Source organism: Cebus imitator, unplaced genomic scaffold, assembly GCF_001604975.1.
Source record: "Cebus imitator isolate Cc_AM_T3 unplaced genomic scaffold, Cebus_imitator-1.0 Scaffold90, whole genome shotgun sequence".
Taxonomy (NCBI): Eukaryota; Metazoa; Chordata; class Mammalia; order Primates; family Cebidae; genus Cebus; species Cebus imitator.
Window position 1 is genome coordinate 4,797,182 of NW_016107405.1, and position 13,797 is coordinate 4,810,978.

At 38.4% G+C, this 13,797-nt stretch overlaps 1 protein-coding gene across 3 annotated transcripts in view; it reads left to right on the forward strand.

The window, feature by feature from the left end:
• MET (MET proto-oncogene, receptor tyrosine kinase) overlaps positions 1-13,797 on the forward strand; it is a 131,129-nt gene that overhangs the window by 14,289 nt on the left and 103,043 nt on the right. For 2 of the 3 annotated variants that reach the window (XM_017535058.2, XM_037740804.1), the window contains exon 2: positions 9,598-9,647. The exons of the other annotated variant lie outside the window; for it this stretch is intronic. In XM_017535058.2, the coding sequence (XP_017390547.1) occupies positions 9,605-9,647 (43 nt within the window). In that variant the 5' untranslated portion in view covers positions 9,598-9,604. The remainder of the gene's footprint in view (positions 1-9,597; positions 9,648-13,797) is intronic. 3 annotated transcript variants of the gene reach the window in all.

Here is a 13,797-nt window from a genome sequence, read left to right on the forward strand (position 1 = left end):
GCTACAAACCTATCCCTGTACCTGTCTTCCAGGCAGCTCTGATACCCCAGTCCTGCTTTTTGTTTTTCCCTGTAATGCACATCAGCTTCTAAAACACTACATGATCACCTTGTTATGGGTATTAATCGTTGCCCCCAGCTAAAAAATAAATTCCACAAGAGCAGGGGTGTTGGGTTTTGTTTACTGATCTATACCAAGCATCTGATGCATAGCAGGATCCCAATAAATATTTGTCAAATTTGGTCTTAAATAGCTATTGGGTAGGCAAAAGTGATATTTGAGAGATGGGTTTCAGGATTCTCTGAAGACCCTTCATCAAAACATACAAAACTTTCTGTGATGTGGTTGCAGCCTAATTTTATACCTTCCTCCACTGTCACCCCAGCCCACCTGGCCTCTATGCTAATTGCAGCTTCCTGAACAACCCTGCACCTTCTCCCCAGGTGCCTGTGTGTGAGTCCACTCCACCCGAAATGTCTGGTTGCCTACCTCAGCTGTACCTGAGCAACTCCAACTTATCCTGCAAGGCACAGCTCAAGCAGTATCTCCTCTGAAATACTCGTCAGCCCCACTTTCTGTCTACAAAGTTAGCTCTTCCCTCTGCTGCTCCAGTGACATGCTCACACCTTTACAGCACAGGCTGGGAGTATTGTGGGTGGAAGGTGAAGATTCCCAGTCAAGGGGCAGCAACTGTATTTTTGGAAAAGTTACTTGTTTTAATTTCTTGCCCTCTTTTCTCTCTTCTGTTTCTCTCCTCCCCCATAAACACACATACTGCCTATATATACACAACCTGCCCTGAATTGATTTTCCTTGAATTGATGAGTTACGTAAATGCGATCCTAAGCACAGTTGTTTTCAGGTTCTCCTAACCTTTTGCTTTATTGATTTTGTAAGGATCCAGAGTGTTTACTGAGTTTCAGAAATTGGATTCTGTAATTATTTTTCTGTGCTATCCTAGTTTTACAAGAATCCATTTGCTCAGCATTCTCCGTTTGAAAATATTTAAGATTTTTGTAGAAAGTTTTGTTTGGTTCTTTATTTTCTGGCGACATATTGATCTCAACATAATGCTATTTATATGCTTTTAATTCTTCCAACACTGTTAGAATTGCATTATGCTCGCTCAGTAAATCCACATCTATACAAAATATGGCCAGGTTAGGCTATTCCTTCACATTCGCAGCATTCTCATGACTTCTAACAGTTCTTGTCAACTTTGTCTATAAACCCATAAGAAAATGTCATATACTGACAATTTTGAACTTGAAAAAGAGAACTTAGTTCATTCCAGGGTCAGCGTCTACTTGCAAACATTGATTTCCAAGAAAATTTCTCAGGTGTGAGAAAATAAGCTAATTAAATTCAGAACTAAGAGAAAATAGTGTTACAAGGAACTCCCACCTCATTCAAACGCTCTGCGTTTTGGGACTAGAGGGAGCCTGGCCTTTGGCACCCTCATGCCTCTCCCCTTGTCTCTCTATCCCTGGGTGCTGATTTCTCTTTGTTTATGTGGCAACCACTATGAAAAGAATGGGGCTCACTCACCACCTGCATTCCTCCTCAGCCATTTGATGTCTGCTTTCGATAACACCAGAGGAAACTGATCAGTCATATAAATCCAATCCTGAGCACAGTTCCTCGTTTGGAATTGTACCATGCCTTATGCCGAGGACATTTTCAAACACGGAGGGAATGTCTGATTCATTCATGAGTAATGTAACAGCTTCCTCTCCAATTTGCCTCCCTTCAGCGGTTCACATTCTGACTGTTCAGTCAGTTTATCCTTTCCCAATCCTGTATTTGAATGCAACTGGCAAAGGTTGCTTGGCTGATTTTTTTTTTTTTTTTTAACATATAGACTTGGAAAGATGTTTCTCAAATGTGACTTGTGGATTTATGATATTCAGTGTTCCTGGATTAATTGAACAAAAACTGGTAACACTGTTACACAATCAGAATTACAAAATTATGTCCATCCATTTGGCTGAAAAATACAAAAAAAATACTTTTGTAGGTTTTCATGCATTTTAGCACTTTCTTACTATTAGGGAAGTTCAACCTTCACACTTTCAAGGGCAATGAAACATTCTTGTCTCACCTACAGTTTATTAATGGGAAGAAAGCTCATCTGTCAATCAGGGCTCTGACAGTTCAATGTATTTCCTGAACAATATTTTTCAGATTATGCACAATGGCTAAAAACAAATGTCCATTTATTCTTCTTTCCCACAAGTTGAGTATTTTCAACCGTTCTTAAAAGGACAAAGATGTTTGCTGACAGAATACGAATTTATAAAGGATAATCTTGAGAATATAATGGCATTCTATTCTTTTTATCTTTACTTTTGCCATATCAGAGTTGGACAATGGTCTCAATCATATGTTACAACTAGAAAATGCACAGTTGGCTTTTCATTATGCTAAGAATCAGTCATTTTCAACTTTTTAAATGATTATCACCGAAATAAACAAACTGGATATCACTGAAATAAATGCAGAAGTGGATACAAAACTGAATAAAAGCACTATCTACCAAAGACACAACATTTGTGTAATAATTAAGAAACTGTTTAAAGCACCCTCTGGAAACATTAATTATAACACATGCAAATTATTCCTGTATGAAGCTTAACTTGTTTATCTCCTATAGCCACCTGTATTTGAATTTTTTAATAAGCTCATTTATTATAAATAAAGCATGCAAATCAATCTGGGAATATTTTTTCTGTTTCAGAAATTTCATGTAAGTGACAGGCTGCCACGTACAGTATAACTTATAGGGGTAAAAATGTACCTTTACTCCTTTCACATAGTTATATCTTCATCTGACACTGAAAGCCATCTGTCTGGAACTTTTAAAACATGTTTTAGATGCACAGCAGCTAACCCAAAAGAAAAAATGCTATACAGTTTTGCAATACATGTATGGCACAGAAAGTTTAAAAAATGTTCTACCCCAACAGATAAATAGGTTTGGCCCAAATCTGTCCAATCTCAGTTTTGTGGGTAAAATAGATGATTTTTCCCTAATTTTTTTCCATTTGCTGACAACTAGAATTGCCATATAAAATACATTCATGGGACATACTTATGCTAAACAAATTATCCATTGTTTATCTGAAATTCAAATTTAATTCAGCATCCTATATCTTTACTTGCTGAAGATAGTTGGGATATGGGCTTACTCTTTTTTTTTTTTTTTTGAGACAGAGTCTGACTCTGTCATCCAGACTAGAGTGCAGTGGTGTGATCATGATTCACTGAAGCCTCAGCCTTCCTGGCTCAAGTGATCCTCCCACCTCAGCCTCCCCGGTAGCTGGGACCACAGGCACATTATCACCACGACCAGCTAATTTTTTTTTATTTTTTGTAGAGATGAGGTTTGCCCAGGCTGGTCTCAAACTCCTGAACTCAAGAAATCATCTGGCCTCAGCCTCCCAAACTGCTAGGATTGCAGGTGTGAGTCACCATGCCTGGCCTGGGCTGCCTCTTTTTTAAAGAGTTAAAATACTGGTTTCTGTTTGTTTTACTTCTCTAGTATGGAAGGCCCTTACTGCGGTCTCTGTCTTGGAGGGCAATTTTTGAAGGACTTCAAGAACTTGAACAAGGATTAGAGGAAAACCACAAGATGGCTAAAGGGTGGGAAAATAAGAAATAACACTATTTAAACTGTAGATAAGAGGACTAAAGTGATGAAACAGTCACCAGGTATTTGGAGTGGTCTCACCCAAGGGATTGTGCCAACTTCCTCGTTTTTATGAGGGCAGGCAAAAACTGGCCAAAACACAAGTTAGGATAATAAGCATCGTAGCTACATTTATTGAATGCAAGGGTGTGCTGCATAACTGAATGACAGTGTTTCTCACAGTTTACCTCCAACTCTCATGGCTAACCCATGAGATGTGTACCATTATCCCCATGTTTTGAACAAAAGAAACTGACACTCAAGTCAGAAGGCATGTCAGTGGTAAAGGCCAGATTCACATCCCATCTAAGTCTGTCTGACACTAAAGCCCACAGTCTCTCCACCTTGTCTCTTGGGAAGAATATTATAAAGCATGTGGTCAAGCAATCTAGTCTGTAAATATTAAAAATAATTGTCTCCTGTGTGTTTTGAGGTCATTTACATGTGATTATACCAAAGAACAGTTGAATGGGCTGAAAAATTCTGATGATTCCTCCTGTCCCTTCGATTCACTGTTAGAAACCATTGTCAAGGTAGCATCTGGCTACAACAGAAGGGATTTTTCACACAGTGTATTGTTTCATATTTTTAACATCAATGTAGGCTCTTTTGATGATCATAACACTAACTGTTCAGTCTTTAGGCATAAGAATCAAACATTCAACTAAGCATGCTTAAAAATTTGCTTTCAGCCCAGTAGATATATCCACTTTTCCACTTAGGTTACACCTTTAGATTTCGGAATTTATCCTGTTATCTTCAAATCCAACGGACTGTACACTCTTTGAGGGAAGAAACTCTCAGTACCTCATCAAGTACACCACATGCAATGGGTGCTCCCAAATACTTGATTAACATCATATGATATAATGTAACATGACTCTTCATAAACAGTGACTGTTTATAAATACAGTATTTTAAATGTCATCAGGAATCTTTCATTGTAATTTTAACTTTATTTTAGTGGGCCTACTTTTAAAGTTAATAGAAATAATATAAATGTGGACAGGGCTAAGATTTTTCCTTAAGGTTTCACTCTGGCAAGTCTTCCTTGAGATTTAGCCATGGCTGTTTTTATGACTGTAATTTCCTTAATATGGGGCCTCAGCCACATTCCATCATCATAAATCCCTTTTATGTACTTAAAAGCAATGTTGAAATATTTTCCAGTTTTTGTATCTTAACTCTTCACTTAGATCCATTATTTTCATTTGAGATGATCTTATATAAATATTGTAGAAGATTTTGGAATTATATAATAAGAAAAACTAATATACTACCTCAGAAATCTTAACTAATTAATACATTCCCCAATGCAACGTGAAACATATAAAGTAATTATTCAAGCAAGTAAAGAGATCATCTTTGTCCCAATTACTGGAATATTTTACATAAAGTTGGCTTATGCACTTGACTTTGTGTTTAAACTCAAGTTTGTAGTATTTTCTACTGGACATTGTTAGCTCAGGACTTTTTCAGGAGCAAAGAATAAAAGAATCATTATTAAACTTATTTTAAAGAAGAAATAAGGAAGAAAAGAAATTTTACTGGCTCCCCTTAGCTTAAGACGTGGCTGGACACAGATACTCAAACAATCACATCAGGACCCTGTCTTTCTCCATATCTGGGCTCTCTGGCCTCTCGGGTCAGTTTCATGCTCAGGTGGACTTTCTCCATGTAGTGGCAAAGATGGGCATCAGACATCCCAAGTTAACATCATCTTTCGTGCTCATGCTCTCAGAAGCAAAGAGACCCTCTCCCAGCATCCATATTAAATCCCAAAAGAGATTCTATTTGGCCTTGCTTTGGCTACATACTCACCTCTGACCAAGCTCCCTGTCAAGAGATTAGAGTTAATTGAAAGGCCAAACTGGTTTGCACACTCATTCTGTGTTGAAAGATGTAGACCGTGTAATTGACAGTCCCAGCAAATAGGAGAAGGAGAGTTTTCAAAAGAGTTGCCAGTGTGGCCGGGCACGGTGGCTCACGCCTATAATCCCAGCACATCAGGAGGCTGAGGTGGGTGGATCACCTGAGGTCAGGAGTTCAAGACCAGCCTGGCTAACATGGAGAAACCCTGTCTCTAAAAAAAAAAAAAAAAAAAATTTTAAGAATTTAAAAAAAGAGTTGCCAGTGTAAGAGACAGTGGATTCTGGGCAAGTAAAAAGAAGTGTTTATTAAAATACTATGCCTTCGTAATAAAAATATTTTGCAGGAAATGCAAATAATTTAATAATTTAAAACAATTCAATAAGCACCATACATTTTAAAACAATTAGAAATACACTCAGAAGAACTGAATTGCTTATTTAGTACATTTTAGATAATATTTTCTCCTCTTTGAACCTCACTTTTGTCATCTGGAAACATGGGAATAATGCTTACATTATAATCATGATTAGAAGAGATGATGGAACTGATCATATCTTGTGCACTATAAAGTGCTATCTTCATAATTATAAGTTATGACCTCTAAGAAAATTAATTTCTAGAGAAAGCAAAATTATCCATGTCAAGGTTTAGAAAGTCTCTCTCTTAAGAAAAAATTTATTCTATTACCCCTGTTGGGTTTTTTCCTGAGGAATCAGGGTTTGAATACAATACACATAGGCTCTGCAATGTTTTTATGATGAGGACAGTGATAGTGTTGGCAGGTACTCAATGAATACTTAGAGATTTAAATGTATTGCTGTATTTCTGGGAAATGAAAAGACCAATGTAAGCTACTTGAATGAGAAAACTAAAGGTAGGCAGATGATGGACAGATCAAGTTGCTGATTTTAAAGGTAGGCTGAGCTGATATTTGTAGCTGTTAATAACATAGCTGTCTTCTTTAAAGGAAGTACTCCTAAATATCAATAGTTTCGTGGCCAAGGTGCCATTAAGATGATCACTCCCAGGAAATGTTTTGCCAGTGACGTTACCTTAAACTTTCATCTGAAATGAAATAAAGAAATGTTTTATAAGTGATTCACTTTTACCTGATATGTGTACAACGTTTTAAGAGAATGAATTAGTCAGTCTGTTTGAATCATCTTTACGTGTTCCTTTTAGTAAGGAACTCCAAGTTGGTTAAATGGCTACAACTAGATAGCAAAAATAACAGAAACAGTGAAAAGACAGTCTATATTGAAAGCCTGATCCAGACACATCATAGGGGGATAAATGTATCAAGACAAAAATACACAAAAAGTGAAAGTATTTCTGGAGTATTTCACTACCAATATAAATATTAAAATGCTCACACAGCTATATCTGGCAAGTTATATAGAAGAGGAAGTGAAAGCAATATATGCCAAGTCAATGGCATTGGTGTAAAATATAATCATAGAGGAACAATCTCAGAGTTGAAAATTATTAGAATTGGAAAATACTGTGAAGTTCTTTAGTTCCACCCAGGAGAATGCCATTAAATATTTAATAAACATCCCTCTATGGGCTTTAATAACAAGCCCTGATTTGTAGTGTTTGCCGATTTCTACTGTGTCAGCACATCCACCATGGCTGATTTCAGGCTACCAAGATGAGGTCACTGAAACGCAAGTTGGGAAGAGATGTACATAGTAGGCTGTCTGGAGCCAGCACCAGAGGCCTTCAGCACACAGCTGGTTCAGCACTGTCATTTTCAAATAAGAAAGCAGTTGATGCCAGAGGAGTTGGGTGACTTGCTTTGGGTCATACAAATAACCAGCTCCACTGCCGCAGCTAAAACTAGGTCCTCTCCAGTGTGTGACCTCAGAATTGTGAATGCCTTATGAGGAAAACACCATGACTGATTGACTGGTAAGCCCACGTGACTTTTTATCCTGGTTAAGTTCCCCTTTGAGGGCCTCTATAGACATTTCCATATTGAGTTTAAACTATAGCCTGTCTATGTCCACTACTCGCCTGAGAGCTCACTGACATTTGGAAAATGTTTTATTCATCTTTGTATCTTCAGCACTCTGTATGATATCTGACACTAAGATGCTTACAAGTATTTGTGGTGGACATGTACAAACAATAGAGAACATGTATTGACCTACTGTGTGCCAGGCAGTGTTCTTAGTGATTTACATGCATTAGCTCATTGAATCCTTAGAATAAGTCTCACAAATGAGGTAGGTACTATAATCATGCCCATATTTTAGATGAGAAAATAGAGGCTTAGACTTATTTGCCTAAGGTAACATAGACAGTGATTGGATTCAAACCCTGCAATCTAGCCCAGTGCCTGTGCACTTGGCCTCTCAGCTGTCACTCGTTTAACTAGTAGTAATTGTAGTGCCCAACTCAGCCAAATACTTCTAAAAGGTCTCTCTCCTTTCCTTAGGAAGGACGCAAAACGTTTGCCAGAAAAGATGTGATCTGACCAACACATACCTTTGTTAATGGGGAAGGGCCTTTATTAATGGGAATGATCAAGGAAATGGGGCGTTTTTGGTGATTCCATTTTCTCATTATCTGAGGTTTAAACAGAAACCCATATTTTAATTAAAAATTCTGTCGTCAACAATGATCGCTAGTCCCATTTTTTTCTTTAATTAAAAAAATGTTAACCTTTCTTTGATTTATTCACTTGAAAAATGGCATCACCATATGGCAACAGATAATGTAAAGAAAGTGTAGGAGAGTAAGGTACTAACTCCACTGTGTTCTGCAAGGGTTTTTCTTTAAATAGAAAATATATTCTCCTTCCCCACTGATTTTCCATCTCATCAAATGAAATAACAAAAAGCCTATTTCTATATGTGTACATACATTTTCTTGGATTCTTGTCCATTGAGGTTTCGTACAGTGTGTGACTTATGTGCCAACCTTAAGATATGAACCTTATTTTAAAAACATAGCTTAATATAATATCTCTAACATATATATTTTTTGAGACTGAGTCTTGCTCTGTCACCAGGCTAGAGTGTAGTGGCGTGATCTCTGTTACTGCAACCTCTGACTCCCTGGTTCAAATGATGATTCTCCTGTGTCAGCCTCCCAAGTAGCTGAGATCACAGGCACACATCACCACACCTAGCTAATTTTTGTATTTTTAGTAGAGTTGGGGCTTCACCATGTTGGCCAGGATGTCTCAATCTCCTGACCTCACGAATCACCTGCCTCAACCTCCCAAAGTGCTGGGATTACAGATCATTTTGAGGGCTCCTTCAAAAAGCCTAGAAGAAAAAAAAGCATCTCACACTTTGTACTGCATTAATGGACAGCAACTAATGAAAATTGGTTATAATACTTTTCTCCCTTTTGGCAATAATAATTCATTTGTTTCCTTTCTTACATTATCATTTCTACAGAAAATACAGCAATAAATTATTTTTTTAGGCTCAATTTTATTAGATACACTGATACCATATTGAAAAGTGCAGTTAATTTTTCACTGACATTTATTTTTCCCATTATGCTATAGATGGCTTAGATACACATTTGCGGTTGGTTTACAGTTTGTATTTGCCCGCTAGTAGAGCAATTTGTTCCTAATCCTTCCCTTTTATTCCTTGTTATTCTCTCTACCAGCACCAAAAATTTACTAGTACATTACAAAACAATGAGAATTACAGATAAAATAGCAAACATTTATATATACTTTATATTGATCACAGCGCTTTCATAGATGAGATCTCTTTTTGATCCTTAAAATAGTCATGTGAGAATATCAGACCCTGGGACTCAGAGGTGGACAATTGCCTGGAGTCACACAACTAGAGAGAGAAAGGGCTGACATCAGAGGTCTGATTGTCTGACTTCTGTTCTAGTGCATGCTCCCGCCTCGCTTGGGAAGCTGCTTTGGTATAGCGAAGCACTTAGCGGCATGGATGTGTTCTTGTTAGGCAGATGTGGAATTGAATCCTGGTTCTAACTGTGTGATTTTAGCAAGTTTGCTTATCTAGAAGAGGAGGATAATAATACTTCCTTCTTCACAGGGCGTTGATGAAGAGTAAATCAAAGGCTTTAGCAGAATGCCTCTCACATGGTAAGCACTCAATACGTGTTCTTGTTATTTTTATTATTACATGGCTTATACCTCTTCCAATGCTTTGCTTTACTGAGGTTTCATCTTGCCCTCTGGTCCAACTGCAGTCCTCTAGCTTTGCTTATTCCTTCATAGCCTGTATCCCCAATCAGATGGCTTCATTTGGACCCTGAAAATTATTGTGCCCTTGACCCTCTGCTCTGGTTTCTTCCATCTTTCATGAATGTGAAGAGGACATCACAGCATGTACTAATGGTATCTTCTCTTAAAGGAGCTCACAGAGTTACTAAGTAATCCTTTCATTCATTTCTTGCTGACTTCATTTTGCATACATGCTGTAGTCATGCTAAACCTCTTCCTTCAGTCTGACACCCCTGGATCTTCCTCTGTGTCCATCACTTTCAGAAGATGACCATGTACCCTAATCTTCATCTGACTTCTCGTCCTCTCCTGCTGTCTCAGAAAAAGTGACCTCTAAGCCAAGTATGGTGGCTCATGCCTGTAATCTTAGCACTTTGGGAAAGCAGATTGCCTGAGCTCCGGAACTCAAGACCAGCCTGGCCAATGTGGGGAAACCATGTGTTACCAAAAAACAAAACATCAGCCTGGTGTTGTGGCATGTGCTGTGATTCCAGCTACTTGGGAGGCTGAGGCATGAGAATCGCTTGAATCGGGGAGGTAGAGATTGCAGTGAGCCAAGATGGTGCCACCACACTCCAGCCTGGGCAATAGAGCAAGATTCTGTCTCCAAAAGTAAAAAAAAGTGGCCACTGTATGTTCCAGGGCTCTCAAGTATGTTCCTTTGGAGTACTGCTTCAATAATTTTCTCTCTCTCATTTGCCAGCTTGGTTTACCCACTTTCTAAACTCAGCTACTAGCAGTTCTCCTGACCATGTCACGTGCTCTCTACTGCCTCCATACCTTTGCATAAACTGCTCTGCCTGCTAGGCATTCTTTTCTTTTTTCTTTTTCTTTTTTTTTTTTTTTTTTTTTTTTTTTTTTTTGAGACAGAGTCTGGCTTTGTCTCCCAGGATGGAGTATAGAGGCACGATCTTGGCTCACTGCAACCTCTGGCTCCCCAAGTTCAAGCAATTCTCCTGCCTCAGCCTCCCAAGTAGCTGGGGTTACAGGACCCTATCACCATGCCGCACTATTTTTTTTGTAGCAGAGATAGAGTTTCATCATGTTGGCCAGGCTGGGTTTGAACTTCTGACCTCGAGTGATCTGCCTGCCTCGGTTTTCCAAAGTGCTTGGATTACAGACATGACCCACTGCCCCTGGCCAGGAATTTTCATCCTTTGTCCTCCTTTGAGACTTGGCTCTAGCATCATTTCCAGTCAAGTTGGTCTCCCTTCCTCTGCATTCCAATAGCTGTTAACTCACTGCCTCCATCAAGTAACTTGAGCTTCCCTGGGAAGGGCATTTGCCTTTGTAGACATTCAATAAGTGTTAGCAGAAGAAAGGAGGGTCCTGCCAACAAGCCTATGTCTTTCCCCCAATTTAAGAATAAACTCCTTTTCACCCTGTTGCTCCTTCTGCTTGTCTTCCCAAACATTCTACTACTTCATCACCCATTCCCTCAATTTAACATCTGACACTACTAAAGAAACTACTGTCATGAAGGTCAACAAAGAGCTTCCATGTGGACCACATCCTCCTTCTTGAGACCCTTGCCTGGCTTTTGTGACACAGTGCAATATTGGCTCTCTTGATGCCTTACTGACCTTATCCTTTCTTGACTCCTCCACAGATTTCTCCATTTTGGGTATTCCCTAAGATTTAGGTCATTTGCCTTCTCTTCTTTCACCAAGTCCAATGAGGAACATACCCACTCTTGGTTTGAACCATCACTTCTATGCGGATAATGTGCAAAGTTTATTTCTAGTCCGAGTGGAGCCTCTGTTACTCTGCCAATCGAGTTCTAAATTTTTATTCCTTCTAGTGCAGCAATGGCGAATACCTGACACTCATGTATCTCACCTGGGACAGACACTGTTTCACCTGGGACTGATCATGTCACTTTCCCAGTAAAGGCAGGCTTCTTAGAATCCTTCTCATTTCCACCTCTATTCTTTGGCACTAATTCTGTGTCTGCTCAGAGTTTTCATTCTTCACTTGTTCCAGGCACCTGCTTCCTGGTGAATAACATAAAACCTACTAGTCATCCTTGTAGGAGAACATGCACTCATTTCCGGCTCAACATGGTTAAAACCAATTTATCACTCCCATATATTCAGCCTAACTTCCTAGTGCAGTCTACCCTAGTTTTATAACTTGTTATACTTTTTCCAGATAACTGCTAATCATCTTTGCTTTCCTTTTTGTGCTGTGTTTGATACATTAGGGTATCAAATCCTACTTATTCAAATATGTTCCTTATTCATCCCTTCTCTCGTTAGGGCTACCATATTTGTTCTGGCCCTTGTTACCTCATTATGGGACATAATAATAGGCTGTCAACTGGTCTTTCCATTGCCAAGTTCTCTCTGCTCTAGGCCACCCTGCCTCCAGATCAATCTAGAGTAAAGCCTTCATCATATGACTCTCTAACTCAAAATTCTTTAATGATTATCAATCACTTCTTAAAGTCCCCAATTCTTAGACTCTTAGCAGGGTAAAATGATTTTTGACTCGGAGTCAAAAAGTTTTGGATGCAAATTTTGTCTACTACACTTAACTGCTATGAAGCTTTGAATTTACGGCTTAATTTTTATTCATCATGTATTCAATGTATATTTGTTTAATACCTCCTACATCTCAGGCACTGTACCAGGTACTTGGGATACAGTGATGACCCAAATAGACCTTGTCCTTGCTCTCCTGGACCTCACAACCTAGTGAACTTGTTTCTATTTCTCATGATCATAATAATCCAAAGTACAGGCTGTGCCTTTTTCCCTTAACACTTGCCGCTTTTGGTTTGTGCTATGCAGAGTACTATAATGCCATGTACAGTGCCACAATAATCAGCATATGTGTGTTATCACTCAGCCACATTGCAGCTTCACTGAAGGGCAGGGGCTATATCCCATTTCTCATAGTACAAGCACAGAGCCCTGCATATACCAGCTGCTCAGTGATTTCTGATGTGGTTTTGTAGATCCAGGGTTAGTCTTTGGCACAGCCATAATGCCTAGCATGTTTTTAGAGGCTCCCTCTGTCCTATCAGTATTATGCTATTAAAAAAAGTCATACTTATTTAGTTTCTATTCATTCAAAGGCCTCTCCTTTCCAACCTACTGCCCTGTCTATAATTATTATAAGTAGAACTCACAATGTTTGTAACTTACGCACCTTAAGTTTTAAAAACTGAATAACAAGCCCACTCACATTTCCTCATAGAAATACTGTCTATATGCATACAATGGAATGTTAAAATAATGTTCTTTTTACTAAATAGCTTTTTGACTTGGTAATGAAAAAATATGTTGTTTTTCCTGAGAAGTAGTTCTAGGACTTTAGTTCTGAAGATTATGTTTTATTTTATACATTTTCAGCCTGATGTTTTTCAGTTCCCAGTGATCTTACATTAAACATTTGTCTGTCTGAAACAATAGGTTAACTATAGCCAAATTATAACCATACCTTTCCTCTCCACACAAAATCCTATAAACAGCATGTATTCATATTGCTTCTAGAATTTATGATTGTTTTCTTCCAAAAGGAAGCTAAATTTAGCCTAGTAATTCTACATGCTCCCAAGGAAACAATGCCTGCTGTGATTTCTAGAATAAATGAATCTGAACCGCAGTTCCTTTACTTGACTAACACAGAAAGTTTAAATACCAACCTAGTCATTAACTACAGTTATTAAACCACATTAAACAACCAGCAAGGGGTTAAGAAAGAAAGTCGCTATGTTTTTTCTTTCATTGCTGAATGAGTCTAACTTAGCTACTGTATCAAACTTAATACAAAACATTGTTTGCATCTCAGTGGTTCTCTAAAATTATTCGTTCATGCCTTGAGTCCTAAAATTAAACTATGTGGAGTCATGTCCCTCTGCACAATGCATCTTTATGTGAAATTGGCTAGAGTTTTTGCTTTCCTTCTATGTAAAAATCCAGTTGGGAAGTTTTATTTCTGATAGTTTAAATGGTATAGGTCCTTCAGTTTTCTCTTCTTTGTTTCTAACAACTGAACTTCTCTT